The following is a 27,481-nucleotide window of genomic DNA, read 5'->3' as shown; positions in this document are numbered from 1 at the left end:
ATGGCGCCCGGCGCCACCCTGGCACGAGGGAAGGACGTGTGCAAGCGAAATGGACTGCTCATCCTGTCTGTGCTGTCTGTCACCGTGGGCTGCCTCCTCGGATTCTTCCTGAGGACCCGTCGCCTCTCCCCACAGGTCAGCCACCCGGAGCAGAGCTTCTCGGGGCTCCCCGTCGAGGAGGGGTATGTGGGCCTGAGGGATCTGAGAATCTATCGTACTCCATGGCTCCCTGGCGACATGACAGTCAGGGAGTCACTTGGCCTCTCTGGATCTGTCTTCTCATCTGTAGCATGGGTGTGATGAAACCCTGCGGAACTAGGGTGACAGCCGGTAAAATGGCAGAGGGAGTGGTTACAGATGGCATCACCAGGTAAGTGAGAGGCCAGGGCGTCTCATCAGGACAAGCACAGGGTGAAGAGGATGGCAGCAGGAAGAAGGGGCTCAGGCACCAGAGAACACCTCCCACAGCAGCTCAGATGACGAGAGACCCAGGAAGGGTGTTCCAGGCAGAGGTAACAGCAGGAGCGAGACCTAGGGCCATAAAAGACTTGGGTGTGTGTGGAGCAGACTGTTCACAGCAGCTGGGAAATAGCCCGTGAGGCAGGGGCTGGAGCCCCAGCGGCTCTCAGGGGCCCAGCACCGCCGCGAGCCGCTCCGGGCAGGGCAGCGAAATGGTCAGATCTCAACTTGGAGAGATCACTCTGGTGCTGAGTGCAGGACGAGGGAGTGGTGGGACAGGCAGGGGACCGGGTGAGGAGGTGGAGACAGGGGTGACACCTGACAGCAGGATGGACGGGGCCCATGTGAGAAGTGTTTCCAGAGAAGGAACCCTCTGGATGTGGTGGCGGATTGGGTGCAGGGCCGGGAAGCAGGGCCGGCCGCCGGGGTTCTGGACTGTGTAACTACAAGGGTGGCAATGCCTTGCCTGAGCAAGGGCCCCTGTCCCTCTCAGCACCCATCTCCCACAGGACAGGGAGGGACACTCCCATGGCACTGGAGAAAACACGATTCTGACCCTTGTTAAAACAGTAAGGGACACTTTGTTCAGGACTACTGGGATAGGTGTTAAGACCCTGGGAATAGGGGAGAGAGATCAGGCTCATGTCCGAACACAACAAAGACAGCAGACAGTTCACTTAGAGACAGTGAACATAGTGAGGGGGCCAACTGAGAGAACATTGCTAAGAGGAGATGTGGAGGGTAGAGGGATTCTTGCTGAACGTAGAGAGGGGGCATTCTCACTAACCTGACGTGGCAGGATTTTTGCTATAATTGGGCCAGGCAGGCCGAAGACGAGGCCCAAGGATGAGGCCTGGCCGAAAAGAGAGCCCCGATTAGCTAGTCTCATGTTTGTTCGAGGAGAGTCTTTGTCAATGGGCTCCTGGAAGATCCCCTATTTCACAAAATTCCTCTCCCTGCAGCTCACCAACACCTAATATGACCTACACCTGGGGCTCAAGCATCAGGTTTCATCTTCCATGAAAAGGGAAACACCCCCCTCCCTGAGAACTGAGCCCCTATTACAAGGGTAACACTGTTAAGCCACTCTTGGCTATTAAGAGAGAGACCTGGACTCTTGGAGGCAGCAGAACCTTGAAATTTGACTCTACTCGGAAACGGCTGTGTGGCCCTTGGCAAAATCCTATCTCCTCTCTGGACCTCATTTTCCTTATCTGGAGTGGGGGGCACTATATGTCTATTAGAACTGTCGTGAGAATAAACAAGGACTCATCAGTGCCAGGCATACAGTGGCGCTGAGTGGCTGGTACTTCACTCCTCCCTCCCTTATCTGCCTGTCCAAGTCCTACCTGTGTCGAGAGCCATCTCATAGTCCATATCTTACAAAAATTCTTCCAGACCTGCCCCCACTTGAAATAATCTTCTACTCCCATGCTCACCCCACGCTCAGCCTTCCCCTGTAGCCAGCTGCTGACTGTCCCGCTTCGGAGCCTTTTGTGCAGGTGTCTGGCGCTCCCAGCAGATTTTGACTTGCTGAACATCACATGGGCTTTCATGAGCCAAAATGTGAGTCTAGCTCAGGGCTTGTCACAGAGAGAACCCTTGCCTCTTTGCTGAATTAAATGGGCAATGGCACAATCTGCAATCTTTCTTTAATTTCCCTGAGCAACAAAAAATATATTTCCTGCAGGAAGATTATTTTGTGAAAACAAATTGGAATGCTTATTATTAAAAGCCAAGCTCATCTGGGGCCTCCTTTGCCAAAGCTGCCTGCCCCATCTGCTTGGAAATGCAAATGTGTTCCAGTCTGGATTAACCGACCAGATAAACCGAAGAAAGGATGTGGAGTCTTTGATCAGTTATTTGGCAGGAATTGGCTTTCTCAGCATCTTACTTTGAAATCCAGGAGTTGTTTCTATGATCTCTGCCTGTGACTCAGAAACTAAACCCTCCTTATTTTGTAAGCTTATGCAACAGGCAAAAGTTGTAAACAATTTGCAAAATGGAAGCATGTCCTACTTGTGAAAAGAACTTACAAGATCACAGATTTTATCTTTGGAAATAGTATCTCATGTAAAAACATAGATAATTTTGAGGGGTCCCTGGGTGGCTCAAGCGTCCAACTCTTGATTTCGGCTCAGGTCATAATCTTGGGGTTCTAAGATTAAGCCCCATGTGGGGCTATGCACTGGGCGTGGAGCCTGCTTGGGATTCTCTCTTTCCCTCTCCCCCTGCCATGCACGTGTGTGCATGCTCTCTCTCTCCCTCTCTAAAAACAAATAAATAAAAATAGAGATCATTTTGAGAGCTTCAGTTAAACCATGGTGAATTTACAATTGCATTCATTTTCCTTTCCTTCTTGGAATTCCACTAAAACTATAGTAATGGAATTTTTTAAAGATATAGACTCCCAAGAGAATATAAAAGGAGACAATTGAGAAAAGAAGTTGAGGGAGTACCATAAATTAGGCAAAGATGGGAAGTGGATAGAGCTGAATGACCTCACTCAGCAGAGCACAGAAAGCTAAACCCTGTGTCTACAGAAGTAGATGCCATGTCAGTTTGGCTCGGAGAACTCCAGAAAGGTTCTGCACTTGAAAGTGCACAGAGCTGCAGGAGGCCAGGTGAAGCAAGGAGGTGAAATCAGGGACATTGATTGGAATTTTGTAACTGGGGCACTTAGGCTGTCAGTCCCTTCCAGTTCATGTAATCAGGGGACACTTCATCCGCCCATCTCTACCACCCTGCCGGTGCCTCACAGAGAAGCTTGACTTCGGGAAATTCGGTCCACCTGTGTGTGTTGGGGGAGGGGAGGTGATGAGGCACATGTGTCACACAAATGAGTGGACATCTGCCTTCGAGTGTGGGATCCCCATAAGACTGCTCTCAGCTGGGCTTAGGCACATCCTCACCCCCTAGTCGGAGGTGAGAAGAGACTTCTCACTGAGCCTCAGAGAAAAGATCTCCAAATCCTGCTATAAAGGGGATTCTTCCCCCATCCCATTCTATCCAGAGTAAACAAGTCAGACTGTCACCCATCACCTTCTGTGAGGAGCTATCACCTGACAAGTTCCACTCGTGCACACACAATTTCAGTGCCTCACACTTACAGCCGAGCAGAAAGCCAGAGTCAAAGCTTCTAACAGAAAGACAGGGACTAAACAAACCGAAAAGGGTCTCTAATGAAGCAGAGACAAAGCAGGAATTAGAAGAAAATTTTTAAAATCTTGTCTTAAGTTTTTCCAAGATGTGAGAGAAGATACAGTGACTGTAAAACAGAACAGGATGCAAAAAGAAGGAACAATCCGAGAACAAGAAAGAATTTTTGTGGGGTGCCTGGGTGGCTCAGTTGTTAAGCGTCTGCCTTCGGCTCAGGTCATGGTCCCGGGGTCCTGGGATCGAGCCCCGCATCGGGCTCCCTGCTCAGCGGGGAGTCTGCTTCTCCCTCTGCCTCTCCCCCTGCTTGTGTTCCCTCTCTGGCTGTGTCTCTCTGTCAAATAAATAAAATCTTAAAAAAAAAAGAAAGAATTTTTGGAAATTAAAAACCGACGAGGCAAGATAAACATGTCAATAGCTAGGGTAAAGTTGCAGAAGTCTCCCAGAAAGTAAAACAAAACAAGATGAAAATAGAAGAAAATTAGAGGTGTCCAACATCCAACTCTCTAATAAAAGAGTTTTTGAGAGAGCTAACAGAAAAAATGGGGAGAAAAATTTCACAGAGCATGTAAGAAATTTTCTCAGAAGTGAAAAATATGCACAGCACTATGAATTTAAAAAAAAAAAAAGAAAGAAGAAACTCTCATGCCATGGTACATCACCATGAAAATTACAGAAAATCCTTAAATGGTTCTGAGGGAATAAAACAAGTCTCCACTAAGGAATAGGAAGAATGGCTCCAAACATCATAAGCAACACCAGAATCTAGAAGACAAAGGGAAATGCCTTTGAAAATTTAGAGGGAAAATTCTTTCAAAATAAGAATCTTATATATGGCCAGACTAAATATCCGAGGTAAGGGTAGGATAAAGGCATCTTTGCTCATGTAAGGACTCCAAAGTTTCTCTCCCATTCACCCTTATTTCGTAAAGATTTTCTAGAGCATTGCAAATGATAGTAGAACAGGACAAGGGAGCCTGATTTCTGGTCCTGCACTGTCAATGCTAAGTCCTCTCCGTCTCTTGGCTCAACTGGACTAGAAGATCTTTAAAACCAAAATTCTATGAGTTGGGGCTTTTCAAAGTATCAGACCATTAACCAAGTGTTTAGCTTTGGTGGAAGGAAGGAAGGGAGGAAGGGAGGGAGGGAGAGAAAGATGGTTGCAAGTACAAAAACTTAACTTGGATAATGGCCACATAGCTAGTTATGGGGGGGAGGTCAAGAGTAGAACCCCAGTCTATTTGGCTCCAAAGCCGGTGCTTCCTCCGTGGACTCTGCCATCCGCGTGCTACACAGGAGCATGTGGGTGAAACAGTGTTTGAAGACTGTGAACAACTGTGAAGTTGGTACCGCCTGCTATAATCCCCGCTCTTGCTGTATTTTCAGGAAATTAGTTACTTCCAGTTTCCTGGGGAGCTCTTGATGAGGATGTTGAAGATGCTGATCCTACCACTGGTGGTCTCCAGGTGAGGAAGGGGCACATGTTTGGCTGGGAGGTCAGGGCTGGGAGGGGACGGGGTTCTGTACGGATTCGGTAGGCGCCACACTCCTGCTGTGGGCAGCTGGCCTGTGGCCCCAGGTCCTGGGAATAGCATGCTGTGGGGTCTCTGTGGCCACTGGGTTGTGGCATGGGCTGCTGGAGCCTTGGGCTTCAGTGGCACCACTGATTTCCAGCCCATTCAAGGGACTTTCTCGTGACTTGAACAAGTGATTTGGTGTCAGGGGACATGACCTGACTCCCAGGTAACTCAGGGCCAGGGAGGTGAATGCAGCAGGGCATGGGGAAAAGACAACTTTGGAGATACTCATGAGTTGATATCCTGGCTCAGCTGTGCAACCTTGGACAGGTGCCCAGACTCCTCTGAGCTTGTTTCATCTGCAAAATGAGAATAATAACACCTACAATAAAGGGTTATTGCAAGGACTGCCTGAGGCTATACGTATTTGCGTGTGCTAGATGTCGGGGAGGGGCTGGGTTCTTGCTCAAGCATGAAAGACCTTGTATGCCCGGCTAAAGAATTCACACTTTACTCACTGGGGGAGGGCCACTAGAAATCACTGGAGATACCTGTCCCCTACCACTGACATGCTGGGTGACCTAGAGCCAGCCCCTGCCCCTCTCTGTGTAATGAGCTGGCCCCTTCAGGTGGTGTCTGAGAGCCCTTCTTTGCTCTGAGGCTGTGGGTTCGGAATCCTCACCTCCCAGGACTTCTGGGCAGGGAGGGACGTGGACACACCTCTGAGTCCTGTGTGTATGTTGGTGGGAGGGTAGTGGCTCTGTCCCCTGGGGCAGGGTCATCGGCTTCCCCAGCCTCAGCTCCTCCCCGCTTCCCTCCAGGGCAGGGAGGCCAGGAAATGGTACCCTCTGCTCTCCCCCTGGGGCGGGGGGGGGGGGGGGGGGGGTGCTTTGTCAAGTATAGTTCAGCTTCCTGCAGGAAGCATTTAGGTCTCTCAGGACTCAGCCTCCCAAGGATCTTGCTGAAACACTTGCCTCCCTCCCTCCAAAATCTTTCCCTGACTCCTCAGCCCACTCTAGTTGTTGTCTCCTCTTTATGCATCTTTTGAGTCATTCACCGAGTCAGTGAATCAGTGAAAGTCACCAGTAGCTTCTATGTTGCTAAATCCAAAGGACATTCAGTCCCTGCTCTCCGTGACCTCTCTCCATAGCAGCTGACCCACTTGACAGAGCAGCTGATCCCCCTTTCCCTCCTGAATTCCTCCTCGGGGCTGTCGCCTGCTCTCTGTCCCTCCGTCCCAGCCTCTCTTCCTCTACTTCTCAGGACTTCTCTTGTCCATCCTCATGGCTTTGATGGACCACCTGCAGGCCCAACACTCCCAAGTACTCCCAGGCCTCTCGCCTGACCCCCACACTCAAACTACCTATTCGACATCTCCCCTGGATGCTTAACACATGTCTCAAATTCAGCGCAACCAGCTTGAGGTTTTACCCCACAAACCGGTTCCTTTCCCTTAGCTCTGCTGGTCCATAAACGGCGGCTCCATCCACCCAGTTCTTCAAGCCCCCTTGCTAATCATTCCCTTCCCACTCCCACCGTCAGCCAGTCCATTAGTGACTGCGGCCGGTTCTTCCTCCCAAACCCAACCCAGCTTCCTCCCTCCCCCCCCCCCCCCCCCCCCCCCCCCCCGCCAGCTCCAGACTCCACGGTCCCCTCACCGGCCTCCTTGCTTCTGTTCCTGTTCCCCTCCCAACTGTTCTCCACCCTGCGGTCAGAACCACCTCCTGAAAAGCCATGTGGGCTTGCTATCCATTAACCTAAAACCCATCCATGGCTGCCTCGGTGTTTCAAACAAACCCTTCCACCCTTCCCCTGATCTCAGAGGCCCTGCCTGATCCTCCCCTACCTGCACCCCACTTCAAGGCCCCACTCACTCCAGTCCCACGGGCCTTGTAGACCAGACCAACCCTGCCCCAACTCAGGGTCTCCACACAGGCTGTTCCTTTTGCCTGCAACACGCTTCCCCGCACTCTACATCTCTTCCTCCTCCTCTTCCTTTAGATCTCCACCTGCCCACCTGCACATCACCACCTTAGAACGGCCCGCCCCACCCGTCCCTCCCTTCCCCCACCCCCAGCACCAGCTTCGCTCTGCCTCACCAAGCCCTGCTCCCTTTCCCTGCTCAGCACTGACCATATGTTGTCATCCTGTTTGGACTCACTTGGCCCCTTGTTTCTTTAACTCCCATAGGACCGCAAATGCGGTAAAGGCAGACATACTATTCTGCGGAGGTTCCACTCTCCACCTAGCCAAGTGCCCGGCACACAGTAGGTACTCCTTAATACCTGTCAGGTGAGTTAGCGAAGGAGCCCAACAATCATGCCCCGTGCTTTCGGGGCACTTGGCCCTGTCGTGGGCACTGCAGATACAGAGACACCTGAGGGTCAGGCCCCGAGGAGCTCACAGGCTGTGAGGGAGACAGACGAGAAAACACAAGGTTACAGGACAGCTGAACAAGTATGTTCACGGAGGAAGCACAGGACTCTTTTCTTCTTCTCCTTATGATATAAAGCATGCGACTCCTGTCAGGCAGCTTTCCCGACCTTGACCTCTGATCATCCTTACTTCCCCGGGCGTCCCCTCTTACTCAGAACCCAAACACCTCAGGGGCAGAGGCCGGGCCCTTGCACGGACCTGGAGTCACACAGACCTGGGGTCCTGCCCTAGCCCTGCCATTACCTGGCTGTGTGACCTTGGGCAAGTCATTTAACTTTTTAAAAAGTCCTAGAGTCAGGGGTGCCTGGGTGGCTCAGCTGGTTGAGCGTCGGACTCTTGATCTTAGCTCAGGTCTTGATCTCGGGGTCGTGGGTTCAAGCCCCACGGTGGGCTCCACACTGCGTGTAGAAACTACTTTTTTTTTTTTTTTAGATATTATTTATTTATTTGAGAGAGAGAGAGAGAAACAGCATGAGAGGGGAGAGGGTCAGAGGGAGAAGCAGGCTCCCCACTGAGCTGGGAGCCCGATGTGGGACTCAATCCCAGGACTCTGGGATCATGACCTGAGCCGAAGGCAGTCGCTTAACCAACTGAGCCACCCAGGCGCCCTGGGTATGGAAACTACTTAAAAAAAAAAAAAAAGCCCTGTAGTCAGAGTCAGAGGCCTGGGTCCCCAACCTGCTTCCTCCACAAATTATCACGTGATCTTAGGTAAGGCACCCGCACTCTGGGCCTTGGTTTACCCAGCTTACCTAGTGACTAAGGGCCTGTCCGCCTCTCCGAATCCTGGCTCTCAGAGGCCCAGTCTTTCTCCACTAGACGAAAGTGCCTTCTCTGCGCTGGGAACAGAATGTTGTATTAACTTGAGAAAAGCCAGTGTGTGTTCACACATTTCCTTTGTTTATTATACAGTTTGGGCTCGTGCAGAGCAGCTGTGTCATTGAAAAATGGAAGTGCTTTCAATTTCCTACTCAGGGAGAATTAAACCTTCTCAGGGGGAAAATGACACATTTCTGAGCCCCAAACCCTGCATAATCCCTGAACTCGTCTTCTTTTGGCTTCAACTGGTCTGTAATCCATCCATCCATCGGGCGCCCACAGTCCCCTGAGCTCTTGCTCCTGGCCAGTTCAGGGCTGGTGATCCCTGTCCTCAAGGGGCAGCCACACTGGTGTGGGGGGTCATCACTTAGGACGGAGCAAAATCACCAGAGCTGCTTTGACCACTCAGATGTCAGCCTTCACACTGGGCTTACTAAACCAGAACTGCCAAAGGGGCCCAAGTAGGGGATGGTTTAAAAGTTCCACAAGTGTTTGAATGGTTAAGCAAAACAAAAAACCCCTCAGTCTAGTCCTGCATCTTCCCGTTCTTGGGCCTCTTTTCTCTGGAATCCACTCCAAGGCAGCACCTAGCCTGAGCCCCCTCAGCTGAGTGCATCCTCCCGTTGGCCAGTTGTAGCTTCAGGATTCACGGTGAGGGTGGGGAGCCCTAGGTACTGGCCAACATGGCTGAGAATCTGCAGGAGACGCCAGGGGAGGAGCTGGGGCTTTGGAGTCATGCACTGGAGGTGTGAACCTAATCAAGTCTCTCAGCTTCTGAGCCTTAGTAACCTTCCCTATAAAATGGGAAGAACACCCACCTCCCTTTTGAGAATGAAATAAGATAGTGTCCTTGGAGCACCCAGCATAGCTCCTGATATATGATGAATGTCGCCTGTTCTTTTCTGACTCATGAGAGCTTCACCAGGTTTCTCCAAGGCCCAGAGGAGATGTTTCATGAAACCCTCCACCTTGGTTCTGCTGTCCTTTGGGTGACCTCTTCCACCCGCTGCTTACTTGTCACTTCCTCTGGGAAGCCTCTCTGGGCTCAGGCACACTTGGGAACACGGATACAGACCTGCACCCCCGTGTTTGTGGCAGCCTTCGCAGGCGCACGGACTAGGTACCAAGCGTGTCCACATGACACATACGTGTCGCCCTTGCCCAGAGCCATTCCATGTGCCATGGCTGTCGCAGTCACCTCACCCTCCAGGAATTCTTAGTGCCTCTTGCTTTCCTCTGCCCTTAACACTCCTCCAACTAGTCAGAGGACAGACAGCCTTTGCCAGTCTCCTGTTCACACGCAGATCCCTTGCTTCAAGCAGCGCACAAATTTAGCAATTTCACTGACAGTTGGGAGTAAGATCACAGGGAAGGATTATATTAAGGAGTGTAAGCCCTTCGGCCATCTCTGGGTTCTCTCCCTCTCTGCATATTAGTTATCTATTACTCTGGAACAAATTACCACAAACTTAGCCATTAATTATCTACCTCTTTCCATGGGTCACAAGCCCAGGCATAGCTTAGTTGGATCCTCTGCTTGGGGTCTCATGAGGCTGCAGTCGAAGCGTATGCTTAGCTGTGTTCTCATCTGAAGGCTTGGCCAGGGAAACATCTATTTCCAAGCTCATCTGGGTCGTTGGCAGAAGTCATTTCCTGGAGGCTATATGTCTGAGGGTCCAGCTTCTTAACAGCTATCAGTTGGAGGTCACCCTCAGGTCCTAGAGGCTATCAGCGGTTCCCTGCCTTCTGGCTCTCGCCAAAGGCAATGCCCAACATGGCTTTTGGCTTCATCAGGGTCAAGAGAAGGATCCCTCACTCTCCAGTCTTCTGAGACAGTCTTATATAACATAATCATGGGGGTGACATCCCATCACCTTTGCCATATCCTATTAGTTAGAAGCAAGTCACAGACTCCGTCTACACTTAGGGAGGGAGATTATCCAAGGCTGTGGATCACTGGGGTCAACATGGGGTGTGTCCACCTCTTTCCTCCTCTCTCCCCACCTTCCTTCTCTTTACCACTATTCTGAGACCGGCCAGAAATCCTGTCTTCCTTGTCTTTCAAAAGTCACCTCCACTCCTGCCCTACTCCTGGGGGCGGGTGGGTGGAGGTGCTGCTCAGCTTCTGGCCCACGTGGCTCATCAAGGAATTTCTTCTAAACGGGGACAACTCTCTTATCATAAAAAATTCTAAAGAATATGAATTCCTCTATCTCTTTTACAGGAACATCGCAGGGCCTGCTCTATAGTAGGTGCCTAATAAATGCGTATTACATGAGTAAAGAGCAGTGGAAGGGCAGCTGAGGCAGAATTCAGAGACAGTTCAGGACCGACATTTGAACTGACCCTTGGAGGATGATTCAGAGTTGCCTTTTAAAGATGTTTTTGTACTTTAAAAAATTCTATAATTATAAACCCTTTAGAGAATCCAGAAAAAAGATCCTCCTATCATCCCAGAATCCTAATTCTGCCACTGTGATCTTTTCCCCTATAAATGGTTGCTCTATCTTTTTTAGTAGTGAATCACCAGGCCCAGGGCGTGGCCCTTGGCTGACTGGTTCAGAAGCTCACCCTCATCTGAGTCCCGGAGCTGGTGAGGCCAGTCCTCGGACGCTGGCAAGAGGCAATGAAATACACGAAATGCCGATGTATTCATTCACAGAGATAACCCCAGTTGCCAAGGAGGGCAGGTGCACGCAGTCTCTGGCCGGAGCATTTCTCCCTGTAGGCTCGCCACTCAGGGAACCCACTGGGTCAATGTTTGCTGGCAGGATGATCTAGTTTTTTAATTGTATGGCCAGTGTGATGCCGGGTCTGCCATTTGAGTTAATCTCTGGGTCAACCTGGTGGAGTCCCATCATATACGCATTTAATGCAAGCACATTCAATGACATATGCTGTGGGAAACTGAGAAAATAGTTTTTTTTTTTTAAAGAATTTTTTTTAAAAGATTTTATTTATTTATTCGACAGAGAGAGAGAGAGACAGTGAGAGAGGGAAGACAAGCAGGGGGAGCGGGAGAGGGAGAAGCAGGCTTCCTGCAGAGCAGGGAGCCCAATGTGGGGCTCGATCCCAGGACCCTGGGATCATGACCTGAGCCGAAGGCAGACACTTAACGACTGAGTCACCCAGGTGCTCCCGAGAAAAGAGTTTAAAGGAGGCAGGAGGCCGCCCCCATTCAGAGAGCTGTGTTCCTGATGAGCATACCATGCGAGAGGTGGGTGCGCTTCACCCTAAGCCAGTCTCAGTTCCCACGTGCCTCTCAAAGCGTGAGCATCTCCCTGAAGCAGTCGTGATCAGCTGGTGTTCACCTAAAGAAACAGCGGCCCATTTCCCAAGAAAACTGTCTTGAGTGGACTTACATGGAATTATACTCCTCAACTTTATGGGCCACTTAAGGGATCTCTGGGGCAAATTTAATTTTCCTTGGGTTTTGTCTTCTGTACTGACTTCAGAACTGAATGTGCCAAATAAGGGCCTGATCCTCTGTACAGCAGGGAGCCTAACGTCTTCCTCTTGAGGTTTGTACCCCAGTGGCCAAGGTCAGTTTATTTCCTTTCAGGGAAGCTTCCAGCCAGGTAGCTGGAACCGGAGGATTTGATCTTGCCACTAGCTCTGTTGGCTCTGGTTCCTTCCACATGGTGTTGCTGTCGAACACAGGCCCTGTGTGGTCTGGTTCACATCAGCACCCTGCCCCCTGCAGGTGCGTGTCCCTGCTCTGGCTCCTAGATCCCCCGAAGTGCCCGGTCATTGTTCTCAAAGCAGCTTCAGTCATGCCCTGAGTTTGGCTCCTTGGGATTGAGCCCTGGTCCCTTTTTCCTCCTGTTGGGTTAGCCCTGGGGGCTTTTAGCGCCAGCAGATCTTGGTCATAGTATACCCTAGTATACCCTGACCCTAACTTCAAATCGCAGGGAGCAGGGTGTGGGATCTTAGTCTCTTTTCTCCCAGAAGGCCCCTGAGCCTCTCATGCAAACTGAGGCACTTTTCATAACTCTGCATGCAGATCTTACGGTCTCAAGGTCTTAAGGTGTGTCCATCAAACCACAGAAGTCTCTCCTTTCCCCTGGACTACGGTGCTTCTTACCTTGTATTTGCCATTTGAAAATGTTTTCTTTCTTTCTTTTTTTTAAGATTTTATTTATTTGAGAAAGAGAGTGAGGGAGAGAGAGCACAAGCAGGGAGAGCAGCAGAGGGAGAGGGAGAAGCAGTCTCCCTGCTGAGCAGGGAGCCTGATGCAGGGTTCGATCCCAGGACCCTGGAATGATGACCTGAGCCGAAGGCAGACGCTTAACCAACTGAGCCACCCAGGCGCCCTGGAAATTGTTTTCTAAAAATGAAATTGGTTGCAAGGAAATGAGCTATCTCTACCTATGAACACAGAAGCCTCAGACAAAATTTAGAAAATTCTGCCTCCCGGTACATTGGCACAGGAATAGTCGGATGGTTAGGACCTGCCACAGCACTGTCACGTCCTTGAACTGGGGCCCACCTGCCATCGGTGGTGCTTGGGTGGGTCCTGAGCACTTTGCTGCTCTCCGCTCTCTTCTCTGTGCCCCTCTGTGGACTGAGCCCATGCTAATCATTCCTCTTCCACTAGAAAAGTCAATCTGTGGAGGCTTGGGGGCCTTCCTTTCCCATTTTCTCTCAGTTATAGCACCTGTCACTATTCGATCCCTTTTGCTTTTTAATTTATAGTTTACCCCAAAGGGTACTGGCAACTTCCTGTTCCTTTAAGTTCTCAGAGGAGACGTCACTGTTACTTCCACAAAAATAAGTCTATGTGTTTCTTCTTTTTTTCTTTTTCATTCAATGTGATGTCATAAGAATTGTCCACACTGCACCCTCGTCTCCATAATCTTGTTTTCATCTTCCACTCAGGTCAGAGTTTGCAAAACCCTTTTCCTTTCACTCGACACTTAGGATGCTGCTGGATGTCCTTTTGGGGCGTCACTGTGTCCCACGACTCTGGAGTTACCTCAAGTTCTGTTATTTACCACATTCTTGGCCTCAGCCATAAAAGAGACACAATGCCGTCAGCCAATTGACAAAGCCGTAGCCAGCAGGTGCTTTCTTATTTTTATTTTTTGGTGGCCCATCAAGGCCCCAAATGGGCTGGAGTTTGCTTCTGAGCTTGGGAAGTCAACTGCGCCTTGTTTTCACACATCCCCAGACAAGCGACACCAGAAAGCTGGGGTGGGTGGGACCAGCATCTGGATCCAGCAAGGGCCTCTAATTCTCCACTTGTTCTTTGCCAAACCCTCCTCTCCCCTCATTCTTCAGTTTCTTAAACCAGCCATCATTCAAGGGAAACTGAATCCATGTGTTTGTGATTCACTGATGCTGAACATGGCAGAATGTTTTGTAAGCTTCACATCATAGCAAAGAAACCCAAGTGCGTGTGTGGGTTTGTGAGGAACTGTATGGTGTGTATCTTCGCCTCTGTGTATGGTGTGTACGTCTGCGTGTGCATATGCATTCCTGTGTGTGTGTTATTTTCCTTTCTGTTTCTTGTAAGAATTTTCAACTGATTTTTCTTAGAATCAGGAAATCATGTTTGGCCAAAGAAACCCAACACTCCCTTCCCCCCCCTTCCTGAGGAACTCCAGCTTGGCAGAAAACACCCAAACACCCACGTTCTGACTTATTGGAGATGGTCCTGGGCTCCGCAGCCATTGCAGTCTGGTTCGGGAGCCAGTGTGCAGGGGGCAACCGCCCCGGGCTCCCCAGCCCACAGTGAGTGGGAGGGAGGCAGGAGGAAGGAGCAGCCTGTGCTTTCGCTCTGCCCCTCAAGCCATGGGGTGACCTCTCTTAGCAAAGCTCTGCTGACCTCTCTGATGGGAGCCCTGGGATCTGTCCTTGGCCCTCTTGCCCAGTCAGCTGACCGCCTTACTCATCGGGAGGGGGAACATGGCCCAGCTGTGGGCTGCGGGTGGGGTCAGACCATCAGCCTGGTGACTCCAAAAACCTCCCATTTTATCAACCGATCATGGGCTCCCATGCTCTTTCCCCTGTCCAGGTGGAGAATTCCTACTCCTCCTGCAAGGATCCATTCAGCAGCCACCTCCTCCAGGAAGCCTAGAGTCCCAGGCCGGGCTGGGCTAGACCCTGCTTCTGGCCTCTCCCAATCACAGCCGTGACCCAGGGTTCCGTGTTGTCCAGTACAGGTCTCTCCACCAACTGGCTGGAGCTCCGTGAGGACCACAAGCCCATCTCATTCATTCCTGGGACGCACGGCACCCAGAGCCAGTGTTCAACGTGGGGCAGAATGGGAACGTACCAGAGTTTGGGGAGGTGGGGGAGGTTCTGAAAAGCTCCCACTACCCTTCTTTGTGGAGAACCACTGCCCTGGAGGGTCTCTTTTGACCTGGAGAAAGCCTCACTTGGGCCGCCCAGCCTGAGCCCTCGGTGGAGAGACGCCAGAAGCCCTGCTGGTGGAGGGAGAGGAGCAGAAGACCCATGTCCCCTTCTACCCTGGGGCAGGGGGTGGTTCTTCCTTCCTCTGGAGCAGGGCTCCTAACCATGGCATGGTGGCACTGGTCATAACCAGGCATCCCAGGGACGTTGTTCCTCATGGTAGAGAGGACAGTCTGCAACTGTAGACCAGAGTGGTGGTCCTCCGTGGGAACACTCTGGCTCCCTCACACCTGACATTCTTTGCTTTGTGGGAAAAAAAAAAAGGAGTAGGAGTTCAGCTCTCATGGAGTTAGGACCTGGACGGGACCCTTATTACACCTGGGCACAGAGCCTTCCTGGTGGAGAGTGGTTGACTGTGAGCTCTGAGGGCTGCAGTTTTAGTTCCCCAAGCTTTTACTTTCGATTCCGTTCAAGCGTGTTGTTTGCACATTATTTGTGAGCTTGTTATTTGCAAGCCCCAATTAAGCATTGTTCTGGTGCCAAGGGGTCTGGCTGGGAAAGAGGGACCTTCAGAGGGCAGTTGGGGATGACAAGACAGCAGTGTCCCACTAGAACCATGCCTGGCTCTGTACCCGCCCCCCACCCAGCCGTCCTCCTTTCCCACCCTACCCCTGCACTCTGAGCCCCACAACATCTAAAGTGGAACCAAAGAGCTTTGGTCTGTGTAGCTCCAGAGGGCAGGGCTGGGCCCAGAATGGGGAGTTCTCTTCCCTCAAGATGGATTTCATTCTGGCACCGGGAAGGACTTTCTAATAAGCATAGCTAGCCCATATGGAGGGGCCGACGGAAGGTAGTGAGTTCTCTGCCCTCTGAAGTGTGCAAGCAGAGGCGGTAGAGAAATGTGTGCCCTGGGTAGGGGACCTGATTTTAGCCAAATGGGAGTCTGGGCATCCTGCCTCACATCTTAGAAAGAGTTGGCTTGAGGATGGGGGTGTGGCAGAGCCATCTGGGAAGAGTAACTCGGTGCTAACGTGGCACTTGCTGTCAGCTGCTGGGCCTGTCATCTGCTCCAGGGAAAAAGCAAGCCATGATGCTCGGAAGGGCTGAAAGGATTCTCACGGACCCCCAGATGCCTCCTTCCAGCTGCCTTTCTAGTGGACTCCCTGCAGCTGCATCCCGGGGCCAGCTTGGGGGAACCTCCCTGACTGGGTCAGCCGAGGCCAGAGCCCAAGGACTTGGCCATGGGGCTCAGGGCTCCTTCCTGTCTCAGACATCCTAGTGCCAGGATGTTGTGACTATGGGTGTTGTCATGCTAGTAGACCAGGGTTTGAATCTACTTATCGGGTGGCCTTAGCAAGTTGCTTGCACACTTACAGTGACTGGGAGTTCACTACTTCTCAAGGTGGTCCCTTCCACGGCAGAAAGTTATACCTGGTGCTGAGCTGAGATCTCCTTCCCTGTGCCTTGCCCCACCAATCCCAGCATTCCCCAGGTTTGCTCTGCTCCCTGCTCTACAGCCCCTGCCCCCTCAGCTACTTCCCCAGGCCCACATCTCTGTCACCACCAGCTACCTCAGCTGCAAGACACACACCTCCCTCCCCCATCCTTTTCCCAGTAGGTCTCAATGTCAGGGTGGGTCCATGGCCTCCTTGACAAGCTCCCAGGCTTCTGGCCCCACAGGCAGAGGGCCCACCGGCCCTTCAGCAGCCCCACTCCTTACATGACTCAGCAAGCTGGCAGCAAGCCAACCCCAAAGTCCCCTTCCCACATGCTGCTGCTATGGCTCAGCCCCTGCCCCCACCCCGGAGTCTGTCCTCTCCCCAGTTGTGGAAGCCCGGTCTGGCCCAACACATGTCCGTGCTCGGTTTTATCGTGTCAGAGCTGGCCCGTGGTCCCAGCCTGCTGGGCTCTGCGTTGTCCCAACGTCCTCATCCCACACATTAGCCGTTCCTCCCAGCTTCCTGTCCTCTGCAAATCCCATCCACATGCCGTCAGCGGCCTTGGCCAAGCCATTGATGAAAATGACCAGGAAGGGGAGGCTGAAAGAAGACGCCTGAATCACACCTCCAGGGACCCTCTCAGATTCTCTTCACCCAGGAGAGGGCCCTGCCTGAGACAGTCACTCCAAAAAGTTCCTGTCTGTTCCCAAAAGTTCCAGTGCCAACTGTCTCAATGTCACACAGACATACAGTGCCAGGGGTAGTCCCCTAAACCTGGTGAGGGGACCAGAGCTGGTCTAGAGGACTTGCTCTCAGGGAACCCACAATGGGTGCTTATGGTCATTAGAGCAAAGTTGACCTTTTAACAATCTCGTCTAGAATGACACCTTGGCTTAACATCACACACTCCACAAACCTGCACCCAGACCAGGCCCTGGGCTCTGAGGACCTGGAGCTGAGCCAGATCCAGCCCTTCCCTGGAGGAGCTCACAGTCTGCTGCGGCAGGCAGTCTGAGAAGAGACCATGACATCGTAGAGCAAATGCTAATAACTGGAATGTATTGAATATTTATGATGTACCAGGTACTATGCTAAATCTAGATTAACCCTCACCACCAACCATCATTACCTCCATTTTATCCTGCTGTGGAAACTAAGGCACACAGAGGTTCGGGAACTTGATGAGGGCTCCCAGCTATTGAGGGATACGTGTAGGAGCAGGAGGGAGATGCCTTGCCTAGCCAGGTGGTCCCAGAGGGGCCTTCCAAGGGACGTGGTGCCTGAGTGGAGACTGGACAGATGAGCAGCAGTAGGAGAGGACAGGGAAGGGAAGCAGGAGGGGCAGGGGCAAGGGGACCAGGTTCCTTTGGAATTTCCTGCTTCACCAGCACTTATTCCCTGCCAGCTTCCCAGTTGGGCCCTGGAGATTCAGAGGTGGGCATACCAGCAGAGTGCCCTCTAACTAACTGGGAAGCACGGGGTTCCCTCGGGCGGAGGGTGACGTGGCACCTCAAGGTAGGCTTCCCAGAAGAGAGGACATCTAGGCTGGCCATGGAAAGGGCAAGTGGAAATGAGTGGGGTTGGGGAAATGTGTGTGGGGAGATAGCAAGTTCCAGGCTGAAGGAATAACCATGCAAAGGTGGCTCACAGAGCAGCACGGAGACCAGGGTGGCTGGAGCGTGTGGGTGAGGAGCTGGAGACTGAGTCAGGCCACACTGGACCCAAGGCCATGAAGGAATGTGCAAAGTTCTGAGGGCAGTGGGGAGCCGCCAAGGACTTCAAATGGGATGGGGGTGGAGGGCGGCCAACAGTCCAGGTACTCTGTCCACTGACCCCAGTGAAGTGCACGGCAACAGTGGTGTCTCCCGGGGTCAGGTGGGCATGATACCCACCTCAGCAGCTGGTGTTAGAACCAGTGATGGGTCAGTAAACAGCCTCTTTCACCCTCCTTGAGGAGCCCGGCAGCTGCTGCCTCCCTTCCCCCACCCCTACAAGTGGAGCAGTTACCAGATTGAAACAGACTGGGCCTTTGAGCCCAGCCTGCACCCCAATCACTGCAATCTCTTGATCCACAATCCCTGGGCTCTGGGTGGTGGCCATATGGCTCAGTCCCAGACCTCTTAGCTCCCTGAGGCTCTTCCCCAGGGCCCTGAAAGACAGTGGGGGCTCCAAGGAGCAACCAGCCAGAGACTGGGAGTAGGTGAGGCAAGGTTACCTATTCTCCCCTCACCGTAAATTACATGCCAGTAGGGGCATTGGAGGGCATCCTCACAGAACCTCCCACTCAGTCTAGAAGCCTTGATCGAGCATCTGAACAGGTGGCTGGCCATCCAGGCTCTACTTGGATACCTCCAAAGATGGGGAGCTCACCATCACAAATCCATCATGGGACAAGTCATCAACTCTGAGAGTTGAACTATAGAGGCATGACATGGACTCTATCACATGAGAATCACGGTCAGCCAAAACTAGAAGACACTTTTCTTCCACAGGAGTTAAAGCAGCTCCCTATCGTGGAGAGGCACTGGGATCTGGGGAAGCCCCGCAGGGTTCTGAATCAGAAACCCCTGGTCCAGTCTTGACACCACAGCTTCCCAGCTGGGTGGCTTGGCCAATTATCTCCCCCTCCCTGAGCTCTATTTTCCTTCTCTTTAACTCCAGCTGCATAGTCCAATAAGGTAGCCACTAGTCATAAGTGGGTTATTGAACCCTCGAAATGTGGCTAGTGCAGCTGAGGAACTTTTTTAAGAAATTATTTTAAATTAAAATTTTAACACTTGCAGTATAAACATGTTTATATTGATTACATATTGAAATGATAATATTCTGGATAGACCAGGTTAAAGTATTAAAATGAATTTCACAAAAAAATGAATTTCACTTATTTTTTTCACTTTTTACAATGAGATCACTAGGAAATTTAAAATTTTACATTTGTGGCCTACCTTGTAATTCCATAGGACAGTGCCGAATGTTTTTTAAGGATCAAATGAGGTGGATGTTCAGGTGTTTGGGGACATTTAAGGTCCAGACAGATTATGGTTTCTGTGGCTGCCAGGTACTCAAGGGATTGTGTTCTCCATCACACGAGCAAGACATCCTTATTCTAGAAATAACAGAGAACGTGGATAAACAGTACAACAGAATGAAAATCACCCATAATCCCACCACCCAAAGATAGCTACTGTAAACTCTCTCTTGCTAGTGTTTTTTTTCTGTGCTATCCACGTGAGTCCTTGCAAGCCACCCTACCCCAGCTTACAGGTTCTCAGAAAGGTCACTCTAACAGCTTGGCCCGAAAGTGTGGGACCTCGAGGAGCCCCCCACTTGTCAAAGGCGGGACCTTGAACTTGCTTTCTTCTTACCATAAGTCCCTGGAGTGGCCCATGTGCACGTGGGGTCCACGCTTTCCTCGTACCGAGCTCCCAGTCGTCTCGGCCTCCGCCAACACCCATGGTCACCAACCTGGCTGCTCCATCAGCCGTTGCCAGTGGCTCCCTCCCCGCGAGCTCCCGCCTTCCGCTACTCACCTCCTCTCCAGCCAGTAGGAAAACCCTTCCCATTTTGGAGGCTCCAGAGGGGAACTGCTTGGAGCCCAGGTGATGGAATTCTTTCCATGTTTTCCATCAGCCCTCTCCTTTCCAGAGCCCCTGAGTCAGGGCCTCTCTTGCTGTATCTAGAACCTACACTCCCTCCCTTCCCACATCCTGGTCGGTCCCTGAGTGGGAACCACCTCTGTGTTAGACCTTCTTCTTCTTCAGGGTGGCCTTCGGAGGGGCTCTTTGTCCCTTTCTGCAATCTGTTATGGACACGCCTCTTGAGCACAATCCCTCAAGCATGTCTGCGCAGGTGCATCTGGACTGCAAACCTGGAGAAGGGTCTCTGTCACAGGAGGCTCTAGGGCTCCCTGCAGAGCTACAGACTAGCTCGGACCTTGCTTTCTCCACCTAACCTTCAATAGGAACCTCTTTCCAATGACACCATTGCTTCTGATGGTTGCTCAGAACGCCACTGCATGGGTATGCTGCAATTTTTAATCTCATTCTGCATTGACGAACTAGGGGCCTGAGGCCCGGTCTAATTCTGCACTGACATTCTTAGGTCCGTCCCAGATGTTTGCTCTCACAAATACCACTTTAGGGTCCCTCCCAGTACACTTCACTTAGATGTTCTCAAATGTGGCGAGTTCTCCCTTTTCAGCCAGCCAGCCAATTCTGCGGGATGAATTGTACTGGACCCCACTTTTCCTTCTGTCCCCCATGGCCTGGCACTCAAGGCCACCCCCACTCCCGAGCACAGTCTGTCTGTCCCCCATATCACCGTTCCTCAAATTTGACCTAAGCTCTGACCACACTGTGCCCACACTTGCCAGCCTCTCTGTTGGCTACTGCTGTCTCATTGCCTGGGATATCTGTTCCATCTCCAAATCCTCCTCAGGCTCCCAAGAACCACTCACATGCCCCCTCCTCCAGGAAGCCCTTCCTGACTCTCCTAGCTAGAAGTGATCCCTCTCTCCTCTGAGTGAAGAGAGCACCTCCTTGTCCTCTTGCCTATGGTACTAATGCAGCCACTCTGGCTCCTGGTTCCTTGAGTCCACTTATCCCGGACTGTCTCGCTCTGTCTCCTTCCTGCCCTCCTGCCACACCAGGAGCAGCTTGAGTCTGGGGAGAGATTCTGATTTCTTTCTGTGGACACAGTGCATGGCACGGAGTGGGCAAGCACTAAAGGTTTGAACAAATACATGAAGGGAAGAGGGCAGGCCTGGAGTTGGGGCCTGCGTCCCAGTCCAGCTTCTGCTAGTGTTCCGTGTGACCCTGGGCAGGTCATCCTCTCGGGGCTCCTGCTTCCCTGTGAGATGAAGCAGTTGGGACTTCGCTGGGGGGGGGGATTCTGTTGCAGTCAGCGGGCTGTTTGGCCCTCGGCTGATGTGCTGGCCCCAGGCTGGGGATAATCTCTCTGGTGGATAATAATTGCAGGGCAGCCCCCCATTTCCCTTGCCTACACAATCCCATTATAAGCCCTTCAGGATTTATGTCTGAGACCCACCCTAAGCCCATCACTAACATATGGCATACTGGCAGGCAAGGGATGAACAGAGATTGTAAATATTCATTCATTCATTCCTTCACTCAGCAAGCTGCTACCAAGCTGCACTCGGCTGGGCCCTGTGCCTGACTCCGTGGATCCAGCACTGAACAGACCCAGACCCTGACCCAGTCCCGGAGGCACTTCCATTAAACAGTCAGCCACTCAGTGAGGTGGGGGCTGGGGCAACGGACAGCACAGGGCCTGTGGAAGCCCAGAGAAGGAGCCTTTGCCCCGGCCAGTGGTGAGGGAAGGCTTCCTGGAGGAGGGGACCCTTCAACTGTGTCTTAACAGAGCAAGGAAGAGCAGGGTACTCAGGCAGCAGCTACAGCCTGAAGTGGGGAGAAGCTTACAGTGCTCAGCTTGATGCTGGTGCTGCCTGAGTGTAGTCTAATGATAAGAGGAGCAGGATGGGGAGGGATTATCCACTCTTGTTTACATGATTAAACCCAGACAAATATTTCCTTTATCTGAAAGAATGAAAGGGCTTTGGGGAAAAATCCTTTTGGCAGCAAAGCAAAGCACAAGCATCTCCTTAACTAATCTCTCAACCCCACCCCACCAACAGCCAAGAGGAGAGTTAACTCCGAGGCTGACCTGCACTGGTAGGCCCAGAGCCCAGCGCAAGGCAGGGTCAGGAGCCAGGGGGAGAGAGACCCACAAGCCCCCTCAACACAACCTCCCAAGACGATGACGAAGGGGAGTCTGGGCTCAGGTGGTAACCCAAGATGGCCATAGGGTGGCACCTCTCCGAGAAACCACGGCCCCATTTCAGAGATGGGATCCTGAGGCCCAAAGATGTCCCACAGGCAGTGGGCAGAGCCAGGACCAGGACCCAGCCTAGGCTCTCACTCACTCCCATCATTAGTTCCTTCAGCAAGCCTGCAGTTACCCCCTGCCTGATCAAGCAGCCCTGAGAGCTCACACTCCACACGCACTGGGGACCCACAGAGAAGTCACACCTGCCCCTCTCCTCTCAGGTCCTCAGTCTGATGAAAGAGACAGGTAGACAGGGATAGCCAGGGTCATGACAGAGGCCAGGGACTGTCCCTGGGGAGAGGCAGGTAGTCCGAGATGTCACCAGAGTGGTGACATTGCGCTTGGTCTTACCTAGTGAAGTAGCACTTAGGCCGAGTGGAGGAACCTGGTAATGACACCAAAGGCAACAGCACTGACAAGGGCCTGGAGGTGTGCAAGGGTGTGGCGGCTGCCCCCGGCGTGGGCCAGAGAACAGAGCAAGAAACCAGGCTAGAGGGACCACAGGGCTGGATTGCTGGGGGGGGGGGAGGGGCGCGGATAACGCACATGCCTGCATGGTCCCTCCAGCTCTGTGAGGGTGCTGGGCAGAGCCAGGAGGGGTGTGAGTGGGTCTGCCTGAGTGGCCCCCCACCCCCAGACCCTGACCCACATCACTCTCCCAGCTTGATGTCTGGCCTCGCCTCCCTGGATGCCAAGACCTCCAGCCGCCTGGGCATCCTCACCGTGGCGTACTACCTGTGGACCACCTTCATGGCAGTCATCGTGGGCATCATCATGGTCTCTATCATTCACCCGGGCAGGGTGGCCCAGAAGGAGACGACAGAGCAGAGCAGGAAGGCCATCATGAGCTCCGCCGATGCCCTGCTGGACCTCATCCGGTAACTCTCACCCTGACCCTCTGCTTGGGAACGCCATTCCTGGGCCAGGGCCACTGGCTCCAAGGCCCTGGCCCCCCATGTCTGCCAGAGGCCGTATAGGGCATGGGGAGGGGGTGCCCAGGGTCTGCTCTTGATTTCGTGTGGCCACAGAAGCCACACAAACAGCTCAGCCCCTGTGCAGCCCGCTGGGTTCACACTGCACTGTGTGTGTCCATCAGACTGAGAGCACCTCGAGGGCAGGACGGGGTTCTGGGAGCCACGCCCCAGCACGCAGCCTGGTACCAGGCAGGTATCAGTGGCTGTTTGCTGACTGAGCTTGCTTGTGTGCACCCAGCCTTTACTGAGGAAGGCCAGTGGTCACTCCCCTCACCACCTTTTCCTTCTTGGTCCTCTTCTTGCAGACAAGGGAGTGAGGCTCAAAGAGATGAAGTGACTTTTCCAGGGTTGTCCCGCGGGCAGGTCATGGAGCCAGGCTTTTTGCCCGGTGGTGCCCCTGCCTGAGCCCCATGGATACTGCTAACCATGTGTGGCAGGGACCTGAGTCCTCCTCCCAGAAAGCGCTGTAGACCCAGCAATGCATCCAAGTCCAAACCCCTTTTCCCAAGACTCCATGCAGGCCATGCGCCTCCTCTCCATCACTCATTCACCCCTGCCAATGCCCGCCGTGTGCCAGGCACTCAAGCCTGGCCCTAGTTCCAGAGGAGAGAAAGGTTCACGAAGAGACAGCAACAGCATGGGGGTGGGATTCACAATGAGGGAGGCAGGGGCTGTAGGTGAGAGCGAAGAGCAGGCTCAGGGGAGGCAAAGGGAGGGATGAGTGGCAGTACCAGGGAGCCAGGAGCCCATTCTTTGTGAAGGCAAAGGTGTGCAAAGGTCCTGAGCTGAGAGGGAAATCATGGGGAGAAGTCCTCACTTGCTCAGCGTGACTGGGGCACGGGGCAGGGGGTGGAGTGGACAGTCACTCTCCACTGCTGGAGAAGCGAAGGGGTCCTATCATGAAGGACAATGTAACCCAGGCTGAAAGCTGTGTTTTATCCTAAAGGCCACAGGAAATGGGCTTGGAACACAGAAGCGGCATGATCCCATTCAAAAGGCTCGTTCTGCTGCAGAGTGAGGGTGAATGGGGGGTGAGGGGAGAACGGGAGGACAGGCAGGGAGAGGGACACGATGGTGGCCCTGGGCACAGGGAGAGGGCAGACTGAAGGCTGCTCGCAAGGTAAAACCAGCAGGAGCCACGCAGGGCAGAAGGGAGGAGGTCATGGAGAAGGGGGCAGTGTTGATCTCAATGGCCTGAACACCCAGGTGTGTGGTCACCGAGTCGCCGGACAATGCTAGAGCAAGTGTGGACATCCTGGGGAAGGTGTCCACCAGTGGTTGGCTGGTGGAGCTGAGTCTTTGGGAGAGTCTGAGCTGGAGATGGAGGGTGGCAGGCTGCCCATCTTGGGCCACCATCTCTCATATCCTGCATCCAATTTGTTGGCAAATTCTGTCAGCTCTACCTTCAAAATAATATCCTTTGTCCCTTCTGTCCTCCTGTGCCACTCTCACATCTCCCAGAGCACTATCATGTCTCACTAGAGGGTCCAACCAGGTCACCCTGCTTTCTCTCTGCTTCCCTCCAGTCTGGTCTCAGCCCAGCAGCCAGAGGGATCCTGCTCATGACTCATCACACGTCAACACACTCCACAATGTTCACTATGGCCTATAGGCCCTTCCTTCTTGATGTACCACCACATACCCACGGCCTGTGATCTCTGTTCCAACTCTCCCTCCCCTCCCTCCAGCCCTGCAGGCCTCCTGCCAGTCCCCAAGTATCTGTAAGATCCCATCCTAGTGCCTTGTCCTCATCACAGCCTCTGTCTGGCTGGACCTTCCTGTAAGGGTGCATGGCTCCTCCCCTCACTCCACCTCTGCTCCGCGTCACCTCCCAACCTCTGTCACACTCTCTCCTCAGAGACTTTATTACTACTGGACATCCTGTGTGTTTATTTCTTCTTGTGACTCTATAACTGCATAACATGTTCCACCAGGGCTAGATTGTTACAAATCTGTTCCCTGCTGCACCCTGGGGCCAAGAACAGCTCTGAGGAGGTGCTCAGTGTTTGCTGAAGGCAGACACGGGATACAAGGTCACAGATGGGGTTGGGGTCTGAGCCAGAAGAGGAGATTCGCACAGGGAGAAGGTGCCAAGCATGTGGCTCCCCACCACGTTGGAGGTTTGCGTAGAGCTGACAGAGCAGGAGCAAGCAGAGGGCCAGGAGGGGAACCAGGAGAGCAGATATCCTAGAGGCCAAGGGAAGAATTTCGAGAAGCTTCATTTCTAAGATCCATTATTTCTAAGATTTGGTGGCTATGATTCATCCTTTCTTGGATTCTATGATTCGAAACAGCCTTTCCTCGTGGTGGAAGGAGCTGGTGCTCGGGAGTCCCCCCCCTCCCCACCACGGCGTCCCCTGCTGAGGGGCTGAGGGCTCTGGATCGGACACACGTGTCAGAATCAAATGTTCCAGGAGTGGCTCCTGCTCTTGGTTGCTTTTCACGTGGTGAAAACTGATCCTTCTGGTTTGAGGCTTTTCCCCAGTTGCTCTCAACCCCAAGGCAAGTTGTTTTGCAAAGCTGAGTGGTTTGACATCACAGTCACTGTTTCTTAGTCAGAGAGTGGGCAGCTGAGAGCAGTCACATGCTTGCAGGGACAGGGAACCATTACCTTGGCGATGGGAGGCCTTGTCACAACTCTGTCAATAAGACAGTGTGACCCTTCCAGGCCTCAGTTTCCCCGGCAGTTTTCAAGATCCCTTCTAGCTCTGTGGTTTTGAAACACAAAGGCCTACACACCAGGGAGAAAGCTGCAGGGCTTGAGCAGAAGCTCCTGGAGGTGGGTTCTGGGAGCTGAGGTTGGGAGGACAATACAGAATCCAACCTTGAAGACCTTGAAGCCAGGCTGAAAGGTTGGCTGTTATGCTTTAGAAACAGGAAGCTGGTGAGTTTGGGAAGGATGGATTGGAACAGGGCAGAGTGGTCAGGATGTGACTGGAAGCAGGGGGATGCCCTGTTTGGGGTGCAGTCACTTCCGCTCCACTCACCCCCCCCCCCCCTTTATAAGGCACCCGCTCTGGGTGAAGATGTTGCGCTGAGAGGGGCAAGTGCAATCCTGCACCAGGCTGTCCTCTATCTTAGGACAGAGAAGAAGAATGCACCGGACAGACACTCTCAGAGACTCTTCTTAGATGCTCTGACATTCCGAGAGGCTGTGCAGAAAATGAGAACACCAGGACGGAAGGGGCCCCCTCACCCTCGCTGTGGCCCAGAGCAGGTGGCCAGTGAGCATTGGTTAACTGAGAAAAGGGACAGCCAGGGCAAGGAACTGGGAAGTGCGGGCAGGTGTGACACAGGAGAAGTCAGAAAGACGTAGAGACCAACAGAGCAGGGGAATAAGGCCGGTGGCATACCTCAGGGCCGGGAAGATAGCCATCTCTCAGATGATTCCAGAGGAACACAACAGGCCATGTCCCTGGACAACTCAGAGAGACATGAATTCATTTCCCAAGGCTCCAGAAAACCGACGTCTGCTCAGAGTGCAGCCTCACAGAAAACAACCCAAACAAGTGTATGCTAATCAGAGCTGGGCCCCTTCTTTTTTTCCCAATCTTATTAAAACACCAGAGAGATGAAGTAATGACTTGGCTCTACTTATCGCTCCCAGTCACCCTCTCAGGGATCGGATGCAGCCCTCAGGAGCCGTGCTTGGGAAGGGACAACCCCCACCTGGGGGGTTGGGGACATGGGATTAAGGGCAAATTTGGAATGTCACAGTCTTGGGACATAGAATAGGTAAGGAGAGGAGGTGGCAGGCTGTGGCTCTGCCCCAAGTGCATGCAGGAAGGCCCAGGCCGGAGGGTGTGTGTACTTGATGCACATGGCTATTGTCTCCCAAGCACATTCCATGTGCATTTATGCCACCAGGAGCCTGGAAAGTCTTCCCATGGGCATTCAAAGTCAGAAGAAAACGTACATTTTCCTGTTTAATAATCAAAAGTGTAATTCTCCATTAAAGTCTGCAGGATGAGTTCATCGATTATGAGTATGAGCACATGTATTAGTTAGGAGTTGCCGTTGGAGGCTAGTTAGAGAAACCGAGAGCAGCAGAGGCTGAACTGCAGTAAAGGCTCATTTTCTCCCAAATCAGCAGTACAGTGGTGGGCAGCTCATGGGCAGCAGGATCCCATGCTCCCCCCACCATGTTTACCACTTGGCTTTTGTCATCAGTGTATCTCATGGTCCAAGGAGGTTGCTGAAGCTCTAGCTATTACATCCATGTTCCAGGCAGAAGGAAGACAATTGGAGGAAAGGACCAAAGGGTCCTGGCTGAGTGGGCACCTTTTCAAGAGTTTTCTGAAAGCACCACCCAATGACTCCCACTTCATCTCCTCGGCCACCCTTTGGTGAGAGAGGCTGGGAAACAGGGAGCCCCACTGGTCCCGTAACATGCCGGGGCTCCTGTTGGTAAGGAAGAAGAGAATAGAGACTGGGTAGGCAACTAGCTGTCCCGGCCACAACCCACGTTTTAAATTATTCTAAT

General features: G+C 52.6%; 1 protein-coding gene across 1 annotated transcript; it reads left to right on the top strand.

Annotated features, from left to right (window-relative positions):
* Window positions 1-27,271, top strand: LOC113924997 (excitatory amino acid transporter 5-like). Its single transcript, XM_027599453.1, has 4 exons — window positions 1-135; window positions 5,002-5,081; window positions 22,687-22,902; window positions 27,226-27,271. The coding sequence occupies exons 1-4, from the start codon at window positions 1-3 to the stop codon at window positions 27,269-27,271; spliced, it is 477 nt and encodes a 158-aa protein (XP_027455254.1).
* Window positions 27,272-27,481: the final 210 nt, after the last annotated feature.

Source organism: Zalophus californianus, chromosome 4 (assembly GCF_009762305.2).
Source record: "Zalophus californianus isolate mZalCal1 chromosome 4, mZalCal1.pri.v2, whole genome shotgun sequence".
Lineage (NCBI taxonomy): Eukaryota > Metazoa > Chordata > Mammalia > Carnivora > Otariidae > Zalophus > Zalophus californianus.
The sequence above is the reverse complement of the archived record's forward strand: the minus strand, read 5'-3'. Positions and strand labels throughout refer to the sequence as shown.